This window comes from Notamacropus eugenii, chromosome 1, assembly GCF_028372415.1.
Source record: "Notamacropus eugenii isolate mMacEug1 chromosome 1, mMacEug1.pri_v2, whole genome shotgun sequence".
Lineage (NCBI taxonomy): Eukaryota > Metazoa > Chordata > Mammalia > Diprotodontia > Macropodidae > Notamacropus > Notamacropus eugenii.
In genome coordinates, this window is record NC_092872.1 from 508,318,271 (window position 1) to 508,344,754 (window position 26,484).

Below are 26,484 nucleotides of genomic sequence, written 5' to 3' on the forward strand. Positions count from 1 at the left end.
CATTCACAAATTGTTCCCCTGTCCTTAAGTCTGATTGATAATTAAGTTCTGTGTTCCTCAATTTTTTTTTGTAATCCCTCTTGATATCTGGGTCACGTATCCTTTTTGACTATCTTGACAAACGGTGTAAGACACTGCACTATGCCCAGTTTCTGCCAAACTGCTCTGAATGTAGAGTGCAACACACTTTTTTGCTTTCTTTATTTTGTTTACTTTTGTGGCTTCTTTTGCAATATGCTTAATATGGCAGTGTTTTGCATGACCTCGCATGTGTAATCTGTATCAAATAGCTTGCCTCTTCAGGGAGGGGAGAGGGGCCCCAGGGAGGACGAGAATTTGGAACTCAATTTTTTAAATGACTTGAAAAAATCTTTCACATGTAACTAGGAAATACTTAACAAAATTGAGAAAAATCATTTTAGATTAAAAAAGGGAAAAAACTAAAGCTATAGTTAAAAGGTTGTATTTATATTCTATTATTATACATTTATATATAATATAATCTATGTAAATATATATTATATGATTATATTTATAGTCAAATGCCACACAAGCAGTCAGGTGGAAGTCAAGTGGAAGAGCATGGACACGGCTGCTTGGTCCCCGGGGGAGCCCCAGGATGGGCCTCGCGGCTTCAGTGGGAACAGTTTCCCACCACCTTTCCCTCCACTCCGGTGTCTGCTCACCTCTCTCCAGTTTTGCTCCCCTGCCTTCTCCTCCTTGCCCCCTCCCCCTTCCCTCCTTCCCATGTGCCCCTTCACACCGGCCAATTCCCCACCCCCACCCCAGGCTCTGGCCTCCTTCCGGTGGGGCCGGGCTTGCGAGGTACCTCGTGCCTTCCCCGACCCCCTCCACCCTCCCAAACTCCCGACCACACCTTTCCCCTTCACACCTTCCCCTCCACTGCCTACCGGGCACACGGTTCGGGGGCAGCTAGCACGAGCTGAGGAGACGGGCTCGTGGCTGGAGGCCGGAGAAGGCCAGAAGAGGCTGAGAAGGCCAGAGAAGGCAAGGTGAGTTAGAACGGGGCCACGGGGAGGGGGGAAGGGACGAGGGGGTAGGGGACGAGGGGGAATTGAACTCGGGGCTGGGGGCTGAAGGCAGGCTGGGGCAGGTCCGCCTTTGATCCGACCTGCAGGGGAAAGGCCAGGCCCAGAAGGCCGTGCCCGGGGGCGAGGGTGAGGAGGCCTGGGGGCTCGCGCCACCGCCAGATGGACAGCCACTGGTTAGCTTGGGTTAGGGGGTCGGCAGGGAGTGGGGTGAGGGGCTAGCCTCGAGGGCAGCCTGCGTGAGGCCGGAGGGATTAAAGGGCCTAGGGCTTAGGGCTGGGGAAGCAGGGGACAGGAAAGGCCAGGCTTAGAGGAAGGCAATGGCCTAGCCCCACTTAGCAGAAGGAAATAATGTCCTGGCCTGGTTAGCGAAAGCCCATCGCCAGCCCAGTTATCGGAGGTTAATAGGCCGACTTCGGTTACGAAAGGCCAAGGCATGAACAGGTTTATCGAGGGCATGGGCCTGGCCCAATAACGGCAGACAGGAGGCCAACCCTGTTGTGGCAGGCAGTGGGCGGACCCCGGTTATCGGAAGGCAGTGGGTCCCTGCTTACAGAAAGCTGCCGACCAGCCCCTCTTCGTGAAAGCCAGCGGCCCAGCAGCCTCGGTTAGCCGCCCAGGGGGGCCAGCCAGTTACCGAAAGGGCATGGGGCTGACCCGGCGTGAGCGGAAGGCAGGGCCAGAGGCTGGCGACGTTTCCAGAAAGCGCGGCTCCCGTTTTAGGGCAGGGCTGCAGTGTCCCGGGAGATCCAGGCCTGAGCGGCTGCACAAAGAGCCCTGACCTAGCCTTCTTGGTTTTCCTGACACAGGCTTCCGGAATGGGGACGGAGGCCTCCGCCTTGGCGGAGCAGTTCACAAAGAGAAAAGGCCCCGATCTGATCCAGGAAAAGGACGCGGAAAGCGACGCGGCCAAGGGGGCTCAGCTCAAGGAGAGGCCGAGCGGCCGCGGCCTGGAGGTGGGCTGCCCCTATGGGGTGCTGCAGGCCAAGCTTGTGGAAGGAGAGCTGCAGCTGGTGCCCAGCCAGGAGGGCGAGAAGCACGTGCTCACCCTGCAGACCGTGCATCTGGCCCCGGAGGAGAGGGGCCGGGTGGCCGTGCCGCCGGCAGAGGGCATGCACGTGGTGGTGCAGCCGGCGGAGGGCGGCTTCCCGGCCGTGCTGGTGCTGCAGCAGGACCTCAGCGTGCTGGCCCGCCCGAGCGTGCGCCGCTGCGTCGCCATCAGCCTTCAGGAGGAGCTCTTCTCGCTTCACGAGATGGAGCTGGTGGAGATCGATGTCGTGGAAGACAGCACGGACGTTTCCTGTGAAGACCGGAAGTCCCCCGCTACCCCACGGCCGGATGGAGACCCAGGACCGGCAGAGGTAGAAACTGGGAATGTGTGCGTTTCAAGGTCGTTCTCTGCAGAATTAGGCGTGTGATTTTTTTGTTTTTGTAGCTTAAAAACAAATCTACGTAGAGTGCTCGGGGTAACAACACGGACACTTGTTAATGGCACACAGCCGGAGGAGAGGGAATAAATTGCTTCAATGTGTGTTGTAGCATTGAAAATAGCCTACTTTTATTCATGCTGAAGACTGGTTAGTCGTAAGCTAGTGTATTAAATTTGAGTACATTTGAGATTTCTGTGAATGATTGTGTTTTTCTTTGTTAGAATAAAAGCAAAGATGTGTCTGGGGATGAAGGGGAAGTCCAGCCGCTGTCTGAAGAGAGAGAATTGCCTGACCAACGAGAACATTTATTTACTTTTGAAGCGCTCGGAGAGGGAGAAGAGGAAGAAATCATTCTGCTCCCAGCCAGCTCCGAAATGGAAGAGCGTGAGGATGTACCCGCGTCAGAACAAGACCTGGACGAGGGTTCTGAAACTGCAGAAACTCAGGCAGAGAGCACGGGTAGGGAAGGTTAGAGTGATCTACGCCATGTAAAGTACTTGGAATTAAGAAGAATAGGATTGTAGTTTTCTCACAGAAGGGGAATTCATACTTACCATTAAAAGAAGGCCATAATTCTACTTGAAATTTCTAAACAAGTGGGGGATTTTTAATTGTTTTAAAAATATTAAAAAAAAATCTGACAGATGGATCTTTCATCAGCTCAAGAATTTCTTTTTCATTCGTACATGATCTGTGGAAATTTCCAATACTGATAAAAGTCCCAACTCCTTTGTGATTTATAGTTACAGAGAATTGCTCAGGGCACTCAGAGGGTAAGTGGCTTGCTTGTCAAAAATAGCACTGGAACAGTCTTCCTAATCCCGAATCTTGCTGCTAAGTTACCTTTTTTTGTTGAATAAATTAGTTATTAAAAAACTGGGAAGATATTTTAACTGACTTAGTATGGACTTATTTTAAATGGTAGCAAGAATGCAGGTATGATTTGTTCTCACGTAAACTTTCTATTTTGACATGGAGCTTATTTGCATAGGAAAGGTTTCATGTGTTTTTTTTAACACCTAACATGGTTCATGCATACCCCAAAACAAAACAGATACTATTTTATAATATTGGTAGCTTCTTATTTGGGGTGCAATATATAATACTTTCGTGTTTAGATTGTTCGTTCCTATTTAACTTGTTTTGTACAGAGCAAAAGCATGGTGGATATATTCAGTTCAGTTCAATTAGTATATCCAGGGGTGGGGAATCTGGGGCCTTGAGCCTCCAGCCCTCAGGTTCTCAGGTATATCCCTGGATGCCATTTGAGGGTGATTTTAGCTAAACCTTTTTTTAAAAAGTTATTTACAGATATCACAACAAAAATCTAATTCTGATGTTCTTGGCCGGAATGAAAACATTTAAGTATCTTTCTGAAGTAATGTCGTCCCAAGAGATCAATTACTTTTGTTATGTTACTTCACAGGTTACTATCAAGAATTTTTACCAGTTTGGGGATATTTTGGTAGATTGGAATATAAGGAAAATCATTCTATCAGTTATTCAAAGTTAAGAAATATTTTAAGTTATAATTCCTTTTGAATATATTGCTCACATTTTACTTTAGTATTTTAAGAATCCTCAATTTCATTTTTATAAGTATTCCTATGCTGTTCACAACCTCCTCCATGCCATAGTAAGATGATTTCATAAATTGATATGACCAAAAATTTTATCAGCAGGTAACCAACTCTCTGGTGGTAAAACCTACCCAAACTTAGCTATTCTTGTCTTTAGGTGATACATGTGGTTTATTGCTTGGCCCATACTTGGAACCATTTCAGCTTTGTACAGTCTGCTACAGCTTACATTTTGCTATTATAGCCCTTGAGAATTCAGAATTATCTCCATGTCACAGTAATAGATACTTAATGAATAATAATTGATTATTTGATTGGTTAGAAATTTTAGTGAATGCACATTAAAAAAAATTTTTTTTAAATGATTGAGTACAAATTCTGTAGTTCCATCTTGGTATAGAGGCAAGGGTGTTTTATGAAAGATTATCCTGGCAGAACACAAATTCTGACAAGTTGCAGAGGCTTTGGATACATATATATATATATGTTTAGATTACCAATCAGATTATCATTTAAGGAATAGAAACCTAGCTAAATTCAGAGGATTTTATCACCAAGATGTTATCCATCAGGCAGTGATTTTTTTTTTTTTTTTACTCTAATAACTGCTCATCTCACTACCCATATGACCTTGGCCAAGTCACTTACTTGGACTTCAGTTGTCTCATCTCTAAAATGAGGGGGTTGAACTAGATGACTTCTGGAGATCCTTCTAGCTCTAAATCTATGATCCTGTGATCATATATCTATGATCATAAACTTTAAGGCACTGTGAGTTACATCTCACTAGATGCAGGGATTTAAGAGTATGCCTGTTGATGAAATCACAGAAATTTTGAAATACTGAGTAAGTGCATTTTATTGTTAGCTTGAAATGTTGGTAGAGTCATCCTTTAATGTTTGGTTTCTACATTGCAAAAGTTTTTTTTTTCCTTCCTCAATTGTTTAAATGTGGTACTATCTGTAGAATATATAGTAAATATTTTCTGAGCTACTTCATTGGATTTTTAAGAGAGGGGTTTTCAGGTTAAATTTGTTTAATGGAATTTAATGGTAAGCACATTTTTAAAGAATGTAGAACTTTTTTTTTTTTGTAATTGAATATAAATGCAACATTTTTGTCCTTTAGGAATGAAAGAAACCTTCCATTGTGAAATCTGCATATTCACCTCTTCTAGAATCTCAAATTTTAATCGTCATATGAAAACTCACTCTGATGAAAAACCTCATATATGTCATCTCTGTCTGAAAGCTTTCCGTACTGTTTCCCTTCTACGGAATCATGTGAATATACATACAGGTAAAATAACTGGGAAATCCATTTCTTTTGATGACTCTTTTTGATGACTCTCCAAACCCAACAAACTTCATCTTCTACACAGAAACATATTACATGTTTAGAGTAAGTATTGCATATTACACTATAATTAGGGTCTGAGATGGAGGTACATTTCGATATGAAACATTCAAAGTCAGTAGATGAGTAGCATACTCTAATTATGTGTTTGCAAATAAGTATGACTTTAAGATTATCCATAAAATATCACATAGGTAAGTAATGCTTACTGATTGAGTGAATATCCTACTTTTGAAAAGAAGTTGTAGCAAGATAAAAGGAGAACTGGTTTCAGTAGCTGTAGAGGCAAAAGGGATGAGGAAAAGAAGGGAAGACAGCTTTTAAGTGGGTTAAAAAAATTTTAAGACCTCCAAGAATAGGACATTGCCATCTTAAAGAGGAGTGAACATATTAGTGGTTAATTATACATGTTCAGGAGAGACAAAATTAGAAAGGGAGGGTTAATCCTGAGAGGAAAGGATAGAGGAATACCTATGTGTGTTTGTGTGAGATGTCTAATAGTTTATGACATTACACTTACAAAATTGAGTTGAGTTTGAACAATGTGCCAGTGCACTGCATCAGTACCAAATAAAACTGTAAACTAAATAGTTAAATTATAACGTGTTCAAGATACTCTTCACACTGTGGGAACCAGGAAGGGGAGGATTCAAGAGGTAACAGTGCTATATTTTTAATATTTTCTCTTTTTTTAATGTTAAAATCAGTAATCCCAAAAAGAAGCCCATTAAAGCTAATTACAGATTTCTAAATGTTGTCTTTTTAATTATCTATAGAAAATGTTCTTTATTCAGACCTGAAAAATTATTCCATTCTACTAATGATGCATTATGTTTCAGCATTGTATCTTATCTTTTTTCAGGCTGTTTAAAATTTAACAGGACCTTACATCTCCATATTATAGATTTATTGCTGGAAGACGTAATGAGTAAACCTCATTCACAAAATCTTAAGGTAGAAAAGCATTGTCTTTTACAGGAACCAGACCATATAAATGCAGCGACTGTGATATGGCATTCGTGACTAGTGGTGAACTTGTGCGGCACAGGCGTTATAAACATACTCATGAGAAACCATTTAAATGTTCAATGTGCAAATATGCCAGTGTAGAAGTAAGTGCAGTTCTAGATCCTTTAGCATACTTACTTTTCATATGCTGAAAGTCTGATATTGTCTTATAAGAAATTGTAGTAGATATGCTTGTAATTGTTAATAATGCCAAAATGATGATTTATAAATAGACTAAAAACACTTTTTAATACAGTGAATAATGAACTGTTTTCTGTTTTCTAAAATTTAAATAGAAAAATCTATTTCTCATTTTCTGTGATTACTAAGTGGTAAGAAAGGGAAGTTGTATGCAAATGCCTTATAAATATATTTGTCCTAATTAAGTAAAAGATAGAAAAACTAATCTGTGACTGAGTTTGAGGCTATTTACTTTCCTTTTGAAGTGAGCATTTCTCCCAATCTGAGATTTCAATGTAATAACTCATGATTGGAAATCTTTCATGAATTTATAGCTGTCTTTTAGTATAATTCAGAATGAAACTATGTTCAAGAAATACTAGACACAATTTTATATTGTTTTACCAAGTATTTTAAGGTAGAATTCACTTGTATTCAATGTTAAAATGGACTTCAAAATAGATTTTATCTGGCTTTTTGAAGTGTGTCTATTCTGAATTTTTGAGCATAACTCACTTGCAATTGAGATTGACCATTTACTCCTTTCAAATTAAGGGCAAGTTTCCAAAAGTATAAAATTTCATGCATAGTTATTTTCCACTCTCAGTTACAGAAATGCTGCCATTTTAACATTTGGCCTTATATGTCACAATCATTTCACAAAGAGAAATTATATTTCAGTTATACGTAACAGCAGTCTCACTTTTCAAGTAAAATGACAGCAAAACAAAATTAAGCTTCACCAATTGTCAGAAAAATAGTTAGGGAAAGATAAATTGGAACAGTGTACTGAGACTGATGGAAAGAGAAGCATTACACATAGAAGATACCAAAGAAGCATACTAACTTAAAATGAATAATAATGATGTAATGCAATAGTTTCTTAAGCATACATGTTACCAGAGTCTTCATTAAATACCTTTTTTAAAAAAAATGTTTGTACCTACATGACATGTACCTACAGACAGAAAGTTTATAACTTTATCAGGAAGTTTAAAAATTGATGTTTTTAAAATGTAGCTACATTGGAATTTTGGGAATGAAAAAAATCTGGGCAGTTACATAGTCTGTCACTTTGCTCTTAAACCATGCCAGAAAGATGACAGTCTGTTCCCAAGGGTCAGAATCCACATCATACATGCTAAAGAGAGCATGTGGGGTTGGTTTTCATTGCCATGTGATTATTGGTGGACCATCCCACTCCTTGCCATAGACTACCAGCTTAAGAGCTGGTAGATTTCCTGGGCTCACATTTCCTTTTCTCCTCTACCATTAGCATATCATAAGGAAAGAAGTCAAAAGTTGGATTGAGTCTGTCTTTAAAAACCTCCAGAAAATGAGATTCTATACTCATTGTTGGGAAAGCTTTCCTTATATCTAACTGAAACTCTTGTATCATAGTTTAAATCAGTTTTCTCTTGTTCTACCCTTTCATATACGAGAAAACATTGAATTGCTACACAGCTTTATCATTCCTTAAGAAATTAAGTTCCTTTACATTTTTTTTAATATTTTCCGATCTCTGACATCTTTTGAATTTCTGCATGCTCACTTTTTGCACCACAGATATCATGTGCAGTAGAGATCAGAGATGCACAATATATGCAAAGGCCATATCATTTGTGCTGATAATGACTATTGGAATTGTGTATAGTATAAAAGCTGTTAATAGCCTCTGCATGAATTCTGAATAAAGAATGATATATCTACAACCTGGCAACACTGCATCTCATTGGCTACTGGGGGGAAGAAATTAAGGACTAAGGAAAGAAAATTAGCTAAATCATGATCTGTAGGACTTTTCCTCTTTTCCTTGCTGTTCTGTTGGTGTTGTACAGTCTAAATAGAATGTTGTTTATTCTTTTGAAAGCTTGGGGCAGAAAAGAAAGAGTAAGAGCTCAAGAGAAGATTGAGAGATAACAGCAAAGCACAAAAACAGTTTTTTAGAAAGGGCTTTCAATCCACATGCTCTAGAGGGTGCCTGCTGGTAGAAGAAGTCCATGACTTTTGAGGCAGTCAGTATATTCTTAAAGAAACAGAAACAAGATCTGTTAATTTCATTGGTATAAGGGATCTCAAAAGTGAGGAAACTCCCCTCCAAGTGCCTTCCACCTAGTCAGGTTTGGGATAGAGATGGAACCAGTGATTTCATTGGTACAGGAAACTCAGGTGAGGAAACACCCTCTACCAGTGCAGGTTATCACCTTCTTTGTATTACCTAGAGTAATGAGAAGTTAAGCTACTTACACCTGCCCCAGATTATACAACCAGTATATATCAGACAGGTGGGACTCCCATTACTTTAAGCCTGTATACCACAATTGGCTCTTATATCCTTAAAATAAGAACACTTTTGAAGTAAGGATGGAGGAAATTGTGAATGTAATGTGCTAATACATATTGCCTTGTCCTATAAGGGTCTAATGATTTAAAAATTAAAAAATTCTGATACATTAAGGCAGTTAGAATTTGATGGTTTTTGCCTTTTTGCTTCTATAATGTAATCTAAACTTTGTGAGTTTTGAGCATATGCTGCCATAGAAACAGAACAAAGTGCAGACAATTGAGTAGCTAAAACTGAAATTTTTCTCTGTAAAGTGAAAGCAAATGTTATTTAGAATTAGATTTTTAACCTACTGTTGTTCATCTGCTGATTATAATATACAATGCTACATGTTTTTTATTTTATTTTTCAATTATTTGTATGAAATGTTTTGATTAAAAGAAGTACAGTTTGTTTCAACATATATATTATTGGATATTTTGAAGACATACAATTTATTTTTAACAATTTTTGGTTTTACAACAAAATTTGTATTTGTGTATTTCACTTGTATATTTAGGCAAGCAAATTGAAGCGTCATATGCGTTCACATACTGGAGAACGTCCTTTTCACTGTTGTCTCTGTAGCTATGCTAGCAAAGATACCTATAAACTGAAAAGACACATGAGAACTCATTCAGGTAAAAGCTTTTTCATATTTAAGTTCAACCAAATAATACCATATTCCAATTTGGTAGTATTGGGAATAATTACATACTAATTATACTCTTCTTATAGATCTCTAAAATTTGTATAGAAGTTATAGAATAATTATAGATCATAGATTTGAAGCTGAAGGGGATCTCAGAAATGATCTAGTACAATCCCTTAATTTTACAGATGAGGACAAGAAGGCCCAGAGTTTTTAAAGGACTTACCAAAGGTCACACAATAACATAGCTGAGATTTGAATACAAGTCCTGCCAGTTCTGATTCCAAATCTAGTGTTATTTCTGCTGCACAATTATATCTTGAATGTTATATGTTGAGATTCAGATTTTGATATGTACAACTTTAAGTTAACATCAAAAGCAGTTATGCTTCCCTATTGATTTGAGCTTAGAGTAACTTATATAAGATCACAAAATGTTTCCTTTTCTGAATTTTTGTAATGCTTTAAAATAAAAGTTCTAAAATCAACTTGTAACTTTTATGATAACTTTTTTTATGATGACTTTTATGCATCATTAGAATTCCTATTCACTGAATCAAAAGCCATATAAATAAGCTCGGGGCGGGGGGTGGGGGGGGGGGAGTGGTATCAAGAATGTTCATCCTTTGTTTGATATGGTTAGACTGGAAGGTAAATATGCCTTCCTATAATTTAACTGAGGTCATCTGACTTAATTAGGGACTTAGTACATCAGAAAGGTATTCAAATAAGCAAGCTAAGGAACAAAAGGCTAAACAAAACCTAGATACAAACTAGTGTCATGTCTTCCATGAAGTTTTTCTTCATTTCTCCTTCCCCCACCATGTTAGAACATATCCCCCCTAAAATTACCTTGAATTTACTTATGTATTTGTTGAATCCCTGCCAATACCTTATCCCTCCTTTAGGTCAGGGGTTTAAAATGTTTTTGGTTTTGTGTTCTCAGTGCCTTGCATATCTAATAAAATTAGGTTTTTATTAGATCTTTGAATTAGTTGAATTGCATTGGACCACTATGTGTCTGTTATTTTATTAGAACCATTTATTTGTTTTAATATATTTTATTTTTTTCCCTAGTTACATGTTAAAAAAAATTTTTGACATTTTTTTTAAGTTTTGAGTCCCAAATTCTATTCCTCCCTCTCTCCTTCCTTCCCCTCTCCCATCCCTGAGACAGCAAGCAATTGTACTAGAACCATTTAATGCTGATACATACATTTCATCTGCCATCTTGAATCATAGGTGAAAAACCTTATGAATGCTACATCTGCCATGCCAGATTCACCCAGAGTGGCACCATGAAAATGCATATACTACAGAAGCATAGTGAAAATGTGCCCAAACATCAGTGTCCACATTGTGCTACAGTCATTGCAAGAAAAAGTGACCTACGTGAGTAGTTGGTTGTTTTAATCAAGTTTACCTTGGTTTTTCTTCTCACATTTGTTAACATCTGTCATTTCTAGTAGAAATTTTTTTTCTTCACGAAGTGATCTGTTGCCACCTTGTGGTTAGAGTGACAAATTCATGTTCATAACATATAGTACATTTCTTGAGTTCTAAGATTCAGAGCTCTTTCACATATGTTTTCTTGCTGGATTTTTGCAAGAAACATATAAGGTAGGCAGGGCCACCATTTTTATCCCCATTTTACACAGATGAGGATACTGAGGCTGAGAGCAATTAAATGACATGCCCAAAGCTAGTAAGTGGTAAAGATGAAATCAGAATGCAGGTCTTGACTCCTAAGCCAATGGCCTCCATAACAGCATTCTTTTTCTCATGGTTTATGAATGAATATTTGAAGTCAGTAAGTTTGGTTAAATTTAAATTATTAATATGAGTATAAAATTAGTAACATGATTTACTTTTATATAAATTGAAGTACATAAGGATCAAGGTTGTGGTTACTTTTGTTATTAACATTGAAAAATATTAACTAATGAGGTTACAGGAATTTTAGAATTATTTACATTTCTATTAACAGATTCAGGTATGCTAAGATCACAGTTTCTTAGAATTAGAAAGGATCTTAGAGAACAGCTAATACAAATCCCTTCGCAAATTCAAGAAATGATCCCTTTATACTTCCTCACTGCTTGGACATTTCCAGTAATCGCAAACTTACTACCTCATAAGCACATTCCATTTTTGAAGGGCAATAATTATTTTTAAACAATATCATACCAAATTAACATCTGCCTCACTGACTTCCACCTATGAATTGTAGTTTAGCCCTCTTTTAGACAGGGATTACCCTTTTCCACATGACATCCCCTTAAATATTTTAAGACAGCTATTATTTTTATCCTAAGTCTTCTCTTCTTCAGACCAAAAATCTTCAACTCTTTTCAACCATTTCTTATATGAAGTGTTCATAGACCTCTTCACATGTTCTTTGCCTTTCTAAGATAAACTTCATTTTATCATTGCCCTTTTAATGTGGCATTCAGAGCTATATATAGTATTTCAGATTTGTCCTGATAGTGGATATTGTATTTCTGTTAATATAATCTAAGATTGCATCAGCTTCTTTTACAACCCTATCACATAGTTGTTTCCAACTGAGCCAGCAGGAAACTCGAACACCTATTAATCCATATCTCTTCTTCCTCTACTTGTGCAATTGAGTTTTTTAAGAAACTTTGGGCCCACATGTTTAATTTTCCAGGAGCTTTTTTTCATAAAGCTAATTTTTTTTTTACTTATTATTATTTCTCCCAACTTTGTGTCTCCCCTCTCCTGGCATTGCAACCTTAAATCATTTTTTCTGTGGCACAAGGATCTCTGAATCTATCTAACAATACTGCCATCTAGCTCACATTTCTCTGACTTCAAGTTTATAAAACCTTGTCTTATTATTTCTAGAAATGATGTTAGAAATTTTTTAGTTTACTCTAACTCCTTCTCCTCCCCACTAGATCTTTATTTGTGTTGTGAGAATGCTAAGGCTTAGAAGTCAAATAACTTGCCCATGGTTATCCTACTACATAGTGGCAGCATCAGAACTAGAACCAAGGTCTCTTGATTTTCTGTTTAGGGCTTGTCCACAAGTAGTATATCATAAGATATTTTCTTTGATGTCTTGCCAGAATCAGTATATTGACAACTCTCCCCGGATCTTATAGTCTTATGACTCCAAAAAAAGGAAAACTGGTACCTTAGCTGATTTTTAGATAGAGACATTTACATAAAGTAGCATGGATTTACTTAATCTCTTAAACAATCCAGTCTGGAATTTTTTTTGGTATTCTATATCATGCTCCACAGTCTTTATTTCTAGAATCTATCTTTTTCTAGGTTTTGAAAAGCTTGTTTCTAATTTTTGTTTTCCATAATTCCTCAGATATTGTGGAAGTTCCTGAGCCCATGTACAATTTTTTTTTCAGTGCCATGAGTATAATTTGCTCACAGACCTGAAAACTTGAGCTTATTTCAAATGACTTTCTTACTATACTTAAATTTACGTGTGCTTCAGGTCTCTCAGAATCATATTATTTCCAAATTTTTGAGTCTTAGAAACATTCCAGTTGATGAAAAATACAGAGGTCAAATAGGAGTCAGGTAGTTCTGCATTCTGTTTGTCATCTGTTCACATCATACCATCATCCCTCAAGCACTAGACCTGTTCTTTCATTATTGTTTTCTTTGTTAATTGCTAAATAACAGCCCTCCTTGGCTGCCATTATCATTTTTATCAGTTAGTTAGTTAGTATTTAGAAGTTTAATCCTTGATGTTATAACACTTCTAACACACATGTTGTTAATTCTGAGCATTCTAACAGTGAGTCCATATGATACTGTGTAATAAGTTCCCAGCGGAACTTTAAAGTGTATATGAATTTTTAAAAGCAAGTTATTGAGAAAAGCCTAGTGATATTTTTCTCATACTGTCTTAGGAAAGCAGTATTGCTTTTAATTAGCATATAATTAATAGTTCATATGTGGTATGTCCCAAAAGCCTTAATATGGTTTTAAGCCCCTCCTTTTCCCCTTTAGCTTAAAACTGCATTAAGACTTTTGGGACACATTATCCAGTTATCCATTCCATATCACAGGGCTTAGGGGCACTGTACCCCCACTATCTGGAAAATCCAAGTAAAATTTTTTTGACCCTCCCTTCATACCAGGGAAGAAGTCTGAATTTTTTTCTTTTTCTTTTATGGGGTATTTCCACTACCTTATTTTAAAATTTGGGTTAAGTATTTGATCTTAGGCTCTGTTTCATCTTTGGTTTCCACAAAACTCCCCCCAAAATTCCCATTTAATTTCTTATGCCAACTCGTAATGCATCCAAACTGTGACAGGGAAAGTTGTGATGTGGAAGGGATAATTGTATTCCATATTTCCCATGTAAGTTGGTTTGTTTAACCTACTAAATTCGCATGCAAATTGCTTTATTAGAAACAGAAGCTATTTGAATAAGTGTGAGTCAGCATAAGTGGGATGTATGAAAGCTATGCAATTACCAGCTTTTTGTTTGGCTTCTTACACAGAGTATAACAGAATTGTCATGCCTAAAAGCCTGATTCAATTGAGCAAAAATCACAATACAGCATGCTTAATCAGACCTTGATAAACATCTCAAATGAGAAGAGACACATGAAGTGTCATTTGGTTGTAGCTTACATAGTATATTTTGTGCTTGAATCTTTAGAATGTTAACTAACAATTACCCAACATAATCTTAAATTTTAAAATAAAAGGAAATACCTCATTTTTTATAGAAGGTGGAGAGTGTGTGTATGAAAACCACAGTTTAAAAACTGTCCTCTGATTCTATAGCCAACAAACATCTGTTAAAAACTTTCAGTCTTCTACTAAACTCCATTCCCTAGTGATGAATGTTATTTAAGTGGGTTCTAGTAGATGGTTAGTTTGGAGAAGAAAAAAACGACCAGCCTCACTGGAAGCTGATAGATACAATGATTTGTTAAATTTTTGTAGGTGTCCATTTGCGAAACTTACATTCCTATAAGGCTACAGAGATGAAATGCCGTTACTGTCCTGCAGTATTTCATGAACGCTATGCTCTCATTCAGCATCAGAAAACTCACAGAAATGAAAAAAGGTTCAAATGTGATGACTGCAGTTATGCCTGCAAACAGGTATTTTATTTGTCAGTCTGTTGGAGTTTGGGAATGTATGACAGGAATATGGTAGGTGAGAATCAGGTAGGCATTCTTTCACTTTTTAAGATCTTAGTGAACCTACCCTGCTTTTAAAGGACTGTTTCAGAATATTACCACTAGAATATTGAATTCACCACCACCACCACCCCCTTACTACCCCTTCCCTGTGGTGAACTTATGGGACGATGATATGCACAGTTTGAGTAGGCATGGGTGATTGACAGTCTGCGTCATTTGAGGGAACACCTACTTGGTCATAGATCGTAAATCCATTTAAGTATTTTAGAATAATAAGAAAGCTTCCACAAAAAAGTGCTTTAAAACTTGTTTCCTATTTTAAATATTTTTGCTATTAATTGTGAGGTAAAAAAGGATCACAGCATATTAATTAGTTCCCAACTTCATCCCACCTCCAAAAGATCAGCTTTTTCTGACTCTCTGATTTCTCTCAATGCCACCACCATTCTTCTAGCCTCCTACATCCTTGACTCTTAGATGTCATCTTAGATTCCTTCCTCTGCCTTGATTTCCACATTTAATTAGTAGCTAAGTCCTATATATTCTACCTTCACAAAGTCTCTTGCATTCATCCCTTCACTTCCAGTTACTACCCTAATTTAGGCTCTTGTTATTGTTAGCTTAGATTATTATAATACCTTTGCTTCTAGTTACTTCCACGAATTTCAGTCCGTCCTACTTTTTGAATCTCTGTGTCTGCTGCTAAAAAAAGAAACTTTCAGTGGCTTCCCATTACTAGCTAAATAAACCATAGATTTCTTAGCATGGGGTTCAGGATATCCACTACTCAAATGGATTAGAAAAGAATGACTGGATACTAAGAGTGGTTAAGAAGTTGTGATAATCCAAAAGAAATCATGAATTCCTTTCAAATGTTTACCAAGTGTTAGGTAAAATTTATTTTTTAGTATGTTTTAAAAATTATTTGTGGTACCTTTGAGAGTTAGAACATGTTATTTTTGGAGAAATTATTTCCAACCTTAGAGGTCTTCTGAATTTAAAACTTAATAAATTTGAAAAACTCAACATCATTGTATATATTAAGTTACATGTTCACTTTAGCAATATAAATTCACGGAATTATAAATGTAAGAATTAGTATCCAAACTCATCACTGTTTTTTTAGGGGGAAAAACATTAGTATGAGGTTCTATTGTAGGACTGTGTTCATCACAGTGTACTATGTAGAATTGGAAAATCAGCAAGTAATGAAACTGTAAGTTATACTATATGATTTATGTGGTTAATCCCTAAAGGGCAAGGACAAAATAGATAAATCTTTAAAAATATCATGTGTGCAAGTTCTTAATCAGTCCTTTTGAGGATTTTTTTCTGAGGTGATTCATGGTTGGAATCATCCAACAAGTACTTATTGAGGATATGCTATTTACTGATTGCTGTGCTAGGTTCTGTGAGAGAGAACAGTTGAAGTAGAGACATGGAATGATTGTTTTACTTAGGGCTTTCACTTAATTGTTTTTTTCTTTCTAGGAGCGGCACATGACAGTCCATAAACGTACCCACACAGGAGAGAAACCATTTACGTGCCTTTCTTGCAATAAATGTTTCCGGCAGAAACAACTTTTAAACGTTCATTTCAAGAAATACCATGATAAAAATTTCATACCAACTGTTTATGAATGCCCCAAATGTGGCAAAGGTTTTTCAAGATGGGTAAGATACTTTAAGAGACATTGTTAATTCTGGAAAGATTCTGTTATGACAAAGATGAGTATCATGCTAGAAAAAAAGCTCTTTCTCTAGTGGAAAAAGCTTTACAGAGCACTGATCACATCTGCTATGCCTGTATTATCCTAAGGCACACAATTTTGACAATTTTAATACCACTATAAAATGTAATTATAAAATGCTTTTTTGCTATTGTTTTGTTGATTTTAAAGTTTGGGATTTTTTTATGTTTTATTGATCCTTTTTGTTTTTTACAAGTTACTTCTCAGTAACTGCCCTTCTCCCATAGATCTGTCCCTCATAACAAAGAAAAATAGTGAGAACCAACTGACACAGTAATTGAGTCAGACAACATATACAACATTTCCCAGGGAAATGTATTTTATCAGTGATCCTTTGGAATGAATATTAGTAATTGCATTTAATCTGATGTCTGATTTCTTTCAGTGTTGTTTTCATTTATATTACTATTATAGTTCTGTATATTGTTTCTTGGTTCTAATATCTTCATTCTGCAGTAATTTGCATTCAGGCTTCCAGTGTGATTTATCATATTCCCAGTTTCTTGCAGCACAATATTCCATTGTATTAATACATCATAATCTATTCAGCCATTTCCCAAATTATGGGCACCTGCTTTTCGTTCAGTTGATGTGTTACTGTCAAAGATGTTAGCTAAGATTATTTTGATATATGTGGAATTTTTTTTGTCATTGATGCCTAGTAGTGGGAATACTGGGTCAAAACATATGAATAGCTTAATGTGTTTGGTAATTTAGAATTAGATAAAAGTGAAAATCTAGAATTAATTATCAAAGTACAGTATCAGCAAAAAACAAATAAGTCATGTCCAAAGGTAAAACTTCTGAGAAGCTTTTTGACTTTCCAGAATAATAACTTTTTGTTTAAATATTTTGCATGTTTACTTCATGAGACTGTACTAACTGCTAGTGAGTCTGACTCCATCCAAATCTACCCCATACTTTTTTTCTCATTTTTCCTTAAAAAAATTTTGGATGGAAATTTCCGTGTTACAAAGAATAATAATTACATATGGAAACTAGTATATATAGTCAGGTTCAGAAGAAATACAGAAAGGGCCACTTGTGCCTCCATTATGTATTACCTAATTACAACTAAAATTGACCATGCATAGATTTTTTTGTCCTTATCAATAGAGGACTGGACCAAGAGTCCAGAATCTGGATTTGAATCCTGAGCCTTCTACTAACTGTAACTATATAATCTTGAGCAAGTCATTTTCCTTCACTGGGTCTCATTTTCTCATCTGTAAATTCAGAGGGTTGGATAAAATTATCTCTAGGAAGATATTGTAATATAGTGGAAATGATGCTTGGGAGTCAGAGAACCTGAATTAAATCTGAGCTTTGCCGTTTATCGTCCTTGTGACACTGGGCAAAGCACAAAGCCTCAACTTCCTCAACTATAACATGAGGGGCTAGGACTAAATAATCTATGAAATCTCTTCTATCCTTTATCTATGAGAGTATAATTTCATTCAGCTCTAATAGTCAATCTATAATTTTGAGTTCAGAAATTAGTTTAACTCTATTTTTTGCTCTATGAATAGATATATTCCAGAAAATCTGGCTGTAAAGTGACTCTTAATGCACTATTTATTTCTATTGTAAAACAAGGCCTATATTCCCCATGAAAATAATTCCCCTTTACTGAAGTAGTTTGTCTTAAATATTCTCTCTGGTATGCGGACTGTTTTTGGGGGGAACTTTCTTGCCACACTTTGAGTAATCTGCATTGCTTTTTTAGCAACAGGCTTTTCTCTGTCTTGTTGCACCATATGTTGCTTTATCAAATGATAGAATTTCTTCTTATTCCTCCTACACTTTCATAGCTCCCCAAATTGAACTTCACTCTCCCCTTTTCTTAATAGTAGTTAATAAAACAGTGCTATGACAGACCATGACAATAAAAGACTATTTCATGTGACCTGAAAATTCCTTAAGGGCAAAGTTTTGGGGGTTCTTTTCATTTTTTAAAGAATCATCTGCAAATTCTATAAATTCTATAAAACAGAGAACTATTCAGCTATACATGGATGAGAATGTCTGTACTAATAAATGGTATCATCTTTATTTGCACAAATGATAAAAGGTAGATTTGACTCAGTGTTTTCTCAGTGTTTATACCTTAGAATATAAATATTTTGCTAACATATTGAAAATAATGGTTATTTCATTATGCTAACTCTGAAACATTTTACCAACAGAATAATATGTGCAAACATTCAGAACATTGTGAAATGGTAAAAGAAAAGGCTGTTGAGTCAGCAAAAGGAAAAAAAAATAAAAAGAAAAAACAGAAGGGTCCAAAACAAGGTGCAAAGGAAGAAGGTAAACATCATATTTCATGAGCCTTAGGGAACTCTTGAGACAGCAATACGGATTTTTTGGCCTTATAAGTAGAGACTGGTTTTTATGTTTACCCAGATAAGTTGGAACATCTCTATTTACTTTTAGGAATGACTCAAAGCCATGCATTTTTAAATATATAGCTTCTTCAAATATTAAATACATCATTGGGAAGTGCAAATAGAAATTATTTTAAATTATAATGCCAGTCTGTGATTTTTCTGAAGCATTTCAGTGAACCTGATGATTACTTTTAATTCCCATGTAGGAGATTGTTAAATAGTTATAGTCTAGGGATAATCAATAAATTATTATGTAGAGTACTCTTTAGAGTTCATATAATTCAGTTCTCTTACTTACCTGTAAGTAGAATAATGCCTAAAAGCATTCAGAGTAAATACTTAATTGTTTATTTTGAAAGGCTCTAAAATTTAATACAATTCATTTCAACTTCCAAAAAACAGCATTTTTCTTTTATTTAAAAAACTAGTCTATTACATAATTTTTACCCAAAGGGAAAGAAATTTATGGGGTTTAATATATGAATAATAAATGCATATTTAGTTATGATACCAAAGAAATTTTGAAATAATGAACAAATCTGGAAAAGTAAGCATCTGTTGGTAATCTCATGTGATTAAAATTCCTAATACAAATAAAATTTAGAGAAACATTTAAAAGAATGATTGATGTAAATAAAAGTGTCCCTAAATTGTTACTATTATGCCTTAGACACTTGGTAGCAGCACATCTTCTTTGTTAAGCTTGTAGTTAACATCTACTAACTGCTTATCTTAACTGTTGATGTTGAAGTGAGGATGAAAATATTTTATAAAGAGACAAAAGATGCACCTCACTTCATATTTATTTTTCTTTCTAAGACTGCCTTTGATACCCCAAATTCCTTCAGATGTAGACAATAAAAGATAGGCAGGATTAGTCAATTTTGAATAGATTCTTAAGAATTTAATTAAAAATTAATATCTTTAATCACAATGGAAAGTGTAGGAGGAAAGAAAAGAATCTATGAGAGGGCAAAGAAAACATAAAAGTAAAAGTTAAAAAAAAGATTCAGGGAAAAGATAAATTTTAGTATTCTATAGATTTCTAACTGCCCCAAATTTAGAAATTCTTTTAGATAATTGAAAAAATGCCTCAGAATTTTAGAATCAGAATTTTAATTTTGGGGTAATATCTGTTGAGATTGGTAGGAATATAGAATATAGGAGTATAATAGTAATAATTCACAAAATTATTGTGGAAGTGATTTGTATTCATTGTCTCATTTGAATTTTGCAACAACTGAATGAGGTAAGTGCTTCAGATAGTATTATCCCCACTTTTACACATAGTGAAACTCAGTCTCAAGGAAGCTACATAATTTGCCTGAAGTCACACTATTAACAGGTGTCACAGATTCTGAACTCAGTTTTTCCTGCCTCCAAGTCCAGAATTCTCTCCACTATGCCATACTGCCTGTCTTTCCATTATGTCTGTTTTTCTCACGTAGTCAAAGTGGAATTCTAGTAATCATGATAATTTAATCCTGGCCTTCATTACCAGAGCAAAGCATAAAATTGATAAAATATTTATGGACAGTACAGGTGAGATGCTTCATTTTGCAGTTGATGTTTTTACTCATTTTATGTAGAATATCATCTAACATTTCTATTTTATTCTGCAAGTGAGAACAGGATATTTTCCTTTACAGTACACTAGTCTTAAATAGCAAAACTATTGATAAGCCTCTTTGGAACATTAAGTCCAATGTCATTTTTTTTTTAACAGGGAAGTACTTTAGAAACCCTTGCACTGTAATAGATTAATAACATTTTTAAAGAAGCCCCCGATGATATTTTAAACTGAAGCTACTTAAATAGCAATCATAAAATCAAATTTGCCATTAAAACCTTAACTTTTCCATCAATGCCAAATTTTACCCAAGTTTACCTGCCTCTAGGAAATACGGACTAAAATTCTTTTTCCCAAACTAAAGATGTCTCTGATTTAGTCTCAGTAATTAATTCAGTCAGTTGTTTTAATACTAATTGCTTTTACCTCACTTTGTAACGTCCAATTTTTCTTCTCATCGCTCCCCTCCCCCGGCTTCCTAATAACCTTGCATTATGATAACTCCTTCCCTCAATGTGCCCTCCCTTCTATCACACCCCATCCTTCCCTTATCCCCATCTTCTCTTTCTTTTTGTAGGGCAAGATAAATTTCTATACCCCATTCCCTGTATTTATTTCCGGATTATATGCAATAAAAATTCTCAACATTCGTTGCTAACACTTTGAATTCCAACTTCTCTCCCTCCCCCACCCCACTGAGAAGGCAAGCAATTCAATACAGACTAAATATGTGTCGTTTTGCAAAAAACTTACATAATAATTATGTTGTGTAATACTAATTATATTGCCTTCGGTCCTACTCTGTCCCCCCTTGTTTTTCCCCCTCAATTGACCTTTTCCCTTCTTGAAAGTGTTTATTTCTAGTAACTCCCTTCTCCCATTTGCCCTCCGTTCTATCAATCCCCTCACCCACTTGTTGCCTCCTCCCCTACTTTCCTGTGGTGTGATATAGATTTTTAAATCAAATTTATTCCCTCCTTCAGCCATATGTGGAGAGAGTAGCTTCATTCTTCCCCTCTCCCCTTCTCTCTTTTCTCCTCCATTGAACAAGATTTTTCTTATTTCTTTTATGAGTTATAGCCTGCCCTGTTCCATTTCTCCCTTTCTCCTTCAGGTATTTTCCTCCCTTACCCCTTAATTTTTATTTTATTTTATTTTGTGTGTGGATATCATCTATTCTGATTCAACACACCCTGTACTCTCTGTCTATGTATGTGTATGTATGTGTGCATGTGTGTGTGTATGTACAATCTCTCCTTCTGCCCAAATACTGAGAAAAGATTCAAGAGTTATAAATAGTTTCTTTCCATTTAGTAATGTAAACTGTACACCTTTAGAGAGTCTTTTATGATTTTTCTTTCCTGTTTACCTTTTCATGCTTCTCTTGATTCTTGTATTGTAAAGTCAAATTTTCTATACAGATCTGGTCTTTTCCTCAGTATAAATGATTGAAAGTCCTCTATATCATTGAATGACCTTTTATTCCCTTGAAATATTATACTCATATTTGCTGGGTAGGTGATTCTTGGTTTCAGTCCCAGTTCCTTTGACCTCTGGAATATCCCATTCCAAGCCCTTCAATCCTTTAATGTTGAAGCTGCCAGATCCTGTGTTATCCTGATTGTATTTCCACAATACTCAAATTGTTTCTTTCTAGCTGCTTGCAGTATTTTCTCCTTGATCTGGAAACTCTGAAATTTGGCCACAAAATTCCTAGGAATTTGTATGTTCGGGTCTCTTTCAGGAGGTGATAGGTAGATTCTTTCAATATTTATTTTGCCCTCTTATGCTAGAATACCAGGGCAGTTTTCCTTGATAATTTCATGAAAGATAATGTCTAGGCTCTTTTTTTTGATCATGGCTTTCAAGTAGTCCCATAATTTTTAAATTGTTTTTCCTGGATCTATTTTCCAGTCAGTTGTTTTTCCAGTGAGATGTTTCACATTATCTTCTATTTTTTCAAACTTCTGGTTTTGTTTACTAACTGCTTGGTTTATCTCATAGTCATTCATTTCCATGAACTCAATTCTCTCTTTAAAACAAATTATTTTGTTCAGTGAGCTTTTGAACCTTCTCCTCCATTTGGCTAATTCTGCTTTTTAATACCACCTCCTCCTCACTGACTTTTTGGACCTCTTTTTCCAGTTGAGTTAGCCTCTTTTTAAAGCTGTTATTTTCCTCAGCATTTTTTGGTTCTCCTTTAGTAAGCTGCTAACTTGCTTTTCAAGCTCTTCTATTGCCTGAGGCCGGTTTAAGTTCCCTTTGGAGGCCCTGGAGGCAGAGGTCTTGACTTCCTCTGACAGTATGCCTTGTTCTTCCTCATCCGAAAGGATGGGGGGAGCCACCTGTTCCCCAAGAAAGTAACCTTCTATGGTCTTATTTTTTTTTTCCCTTTTTTGAGCATTTTCCCAGTCAGTTACTTGAATTTTGAGTTTCTTGTCCACAACCACCTCACGTCCAGTTCTAAGCCAACACTGGGAGCTGAGATTCAGATGAGCTGCTCCAAACCCTCAGGGGCTCTAGGCAGGGGCAAGGCCACTATTCAGTGGGAGAATAAGATTGGCTGCTCAGGTGGGGGCAGGGCGGCCACACAGTTCCCTCAGGGGCCTTACAATGAGACCTTCAACAATGGATGCAGGCTACTGCCTGCTTTGGGAGCCTTGTCCACTGCTGCCTCCACTGCTGCCACCTGAGGAAGCCTGAGTTATGGGGACACCCTGCTCCCTTCTCGGCCAGCTGAAAAAACCCTCTCACTGACCTTTAGCACCTGTGGGCTGAGGGATCTGCGCTGCTGCTGGAGATTCTGACCCTGAAGCCTGTTCTGTCCTGCTCCTCCGGTGCCACGTGTCCAAGGCTGGGCTGGGCTCTGCTCCGCGTCTGGTGCGACAGACCTTTCCCGTCGGTCTTTCAGGTCACTCTGGGCTAGAACTCCGTTGTTCTGTGGCTTCTGCTGCTCTAGAATTTGTTGAGAGTTCTCCTTTACAGGTACTTTATGGGCTGTGGGGTAAGAGCTAGTGTATGTGTGTCTTTTGGCTCCGCCCCCAAAAAACAGCTTTCTTATTATTTTATTATTTTTATTTATTTATTATTATTTTATTATATAATTTTTATTATAATAAATAAAATGTTGGTTTGCTAGAATATTTTTTATTTAGAGCAAGCAGATGCAATCAAACACTAAGTTCATCTTTGAAGTATATCATTTGAGGGCCTAAAATTAGCACACCAATATGAAGGGCACAAAACAAAAGTATGTATGCTATGCTATCCATCAGAGGATTAGTACTCTAAAATATTTGATTTCATGCTTGAAATCAATTTAATTTTCATCATATATTTGTACATTTGCAGTTTGTAAATTCTTACTTTAATGTATCATTCTTAATGTCAAATATGGTCTCTTTTTTCCTATAAAGTTGTTGAGCAGATGCCAGTTGAAGATAATTCCGTTGTAAACATAGAACATCATACAAATGAAATTGTTCCTGTCATATATGAAATAGCAACAGATGCTGCTGAAGAACCAAAAGCAGAAGTGACTTGTGAAATGATCCTCAACATGATGGATAAGTGATGCAGATTAAAATTTTGCGTTTCCTTTTAATACCTCATTTTTAATTAAAGGTTTTTTTCAGTGTCTTAATTCTAAACACAGCATTAGCACATGGTTATGAAAATTGTTTTTAAAGAACTTTTCAAAAGTTTGTAGTGGGGCCTAAAATTGCATACTTACTAGGGTAATATAAGGTATTTAAAAACCTATTGAAGTTAATTTTATTCATACCAATTTTGTAAATTCTGAGTCAGAGCATCTTAACTTCAAAGGCATTAAACTGCTTCAGATTATCACCTTAGCAATTCATAGTTAATAAAGAATGATATTAGAGTCCCTCTTTTGATGGTAGACTAGATTGAGTGTGATCTTATGGTAGCAGGTAGTCAGAGCCTCAGTTTTTCCACTTTACATGTACCCATTTTGTTTTAAAATGTTTAGCACTTAGAAAAATTTATAGATGTGCTCTGTAAAAGCCGACACTGCCATGAACCTTAAATTAGTATTTTTAGTAATAATGCTTTTATTTAATTCATTTTAAACTACATAGCAGTTAATTTCCTGTTATGAAATAACTTGAAAAATGACTCCATATGAAATGAAAAAAAGATTAGTCTAGAAAACAATGAAGAATATATGTGGAAGTTTCAAAGAGATTTACTTTTTAGAATTTTTATCATTAATTATGTTTTAAGCCAGTGTAAAAACTCCCCTAAATTTATCACCTACTTACACATCAGTTCATCCCTATATTGTTATTTAAACTAATTTATATTCTAAAATAATTGGCAAAGTGAAAAATATTAATTACATTCATGAAACTACATATTTTTGAAGAATTTATCTTATTTTTAACTTGTCTGTTTAAGATGGGAATATTTGACCTCCTTTCTCATAGCATAGGACATGTTATTTCATTTCATTGTCAAATTAACTTGTACTTCTGTATAATACACCGAATTTTTCTCTTTTCTTTTATTGAACAGTTACTTTTGGTATATTTAAGCATGTCTTTTCAGTGTTTCAGAATCATTGATAAGTCAATACAGGTTCTTAGATTTTGATACGTTCTTTAAAATGTTCCTAATTTAGAAGATTCTACATATGTTAATATATATTGGTAAATTAATTCAACAAGATTTATGTTTTACAGTCTGGTCTATGCTATTATTATGACCATTTTATTACAGTAACAACTTGTCACATTTTACTATTCTTTCTAATTAACTCAAATGAAATGCCTTTTGAAAAAAAATCTTATGAATTATGACCCTTTAAAAATGGCTCATTTTACATCAAAGCTGTAACATTTCTTTTCTCCCCAAGTTGGCAATATTAATGTCGACTTTAGGAAAATTTGTTTAGAAAATAAAGTTAGCCATGTTATTAGTAGTTTCAGAATGTATGTCTGAGTATATTTTGTATTATTATAAAGTTTAAAATGTTTGTGCTGAAAAATTTTCAAGTGATATTTTGAGTCCACAGAAGATACTAGGTTAAGAAGCAGATAATGAAAGTTTTGAAAAGCAAAGCTGTGTCTAAATATCACCAAAATACGAAGACAAAATTTTAAAATAAAATAAAAACTTTTAATAATATGGATGTTTTGAATACATATCTTCCAAGCCCTAGTCCTCTGTTTGTATAGAAAATATCCAGATAATAAACTTTTACTTTCCATTCAGATACTTTGCTGTTCTAGAGATCTCCTAAATTTGTTCATATCACTACATATTGAATTTGGAGTAGAAAACAATGACTGTTTACACCCAAAAAAGGAAAGTCATTTTTTTAGATCACTGGAATGTGCCCAATTGATAAAGTCTCTTTTACATTGTTATTGAGGATGGAAAGTTACAGAAAAATCTTAGAATTAGTGTTATTAATTTGTACTAACCAGAGAAGATAAAGTAAAACCTTTATCTTCAGCAGCAACAGTAGGACTGGTTATATGTGAAGAAGCAAAGAGAAAATAATACCTATGTTAACTTGAAAGAGAACTATTTGTTGAGCTTTACTGTAATTGATTTTTGAATGTTTGGTTAATGACCTGCCTTTGGAATGAGTGGACTTAAAATGCTTTTGACATTTAGCACTAAATGACTCTAGACAGACAACTGTTGCATAGTCTCTTTTTAGGTCAAAATTGCAAGTGTCTGACAATAGTTTAATTATTAAATAAAGGTTGTTTTTAAACCGACTTGATACCTTGCCATTTTATTTTTTTAATAACCTGTTATACGTAGTTTGCAGTTTGTTACTGAAGTAGTTGAATGGGTTTTTTTTCGAAGTTTAGCAGACCATTTATTTGCAAGTTACAAGAATTTCCCTCTTTACTGTCAACTGACTCAAATAGTGCCTCTGAATGTTTTCCATTAAAATGCTTAGATTCCCTCAAAATGATTTATTATCTTGAGTGCACACTGTGAACATTATTTTAGTTTGTCTATACTGTCTGCACATGCACCATAACAAAGCTTTTAAAAAGTTT

At 35.7% G+C, this 26,484-nt stretch overlaps 1 protein-coding gene across 1 annotated transcript; it reads left to right on the top strand.

Annotated features, from left to right (window-relative positions):
• Positions 1–805: 805 nt before the first annotated feature.
• On the top strand, positions 806–24,115 carry CTCFL (CCCTC-binding factor like). The gene is made up of 11 exons (XM_072633452.1): positions 806–1,013; positions 1,859–2,410; positions 2,701–2,938; positions 5,189–5,359; positions 6,395–6,528; positions 9,448–9,568; positions 10,822–10,971; positions 14,527–14,687; positions 16,221–16,403; positions 18,667–18,790; positions 23,857–24,115. The coding sequence occupies exons 2-11, from the start codon at positions 1,868–1,870 to the stop codon at positions 24,012–24,014; spliced, it is 1,983 nt and encodes a 660-aa protein (XP_072489553.1). The 5' UTR covers positions 806–1,013; positions 1,859–1,867; the 3' UTR covers positions 24,015–24,115.
• Positions 24,116–26,484: the final 2,369 nt, after the last annotated feature.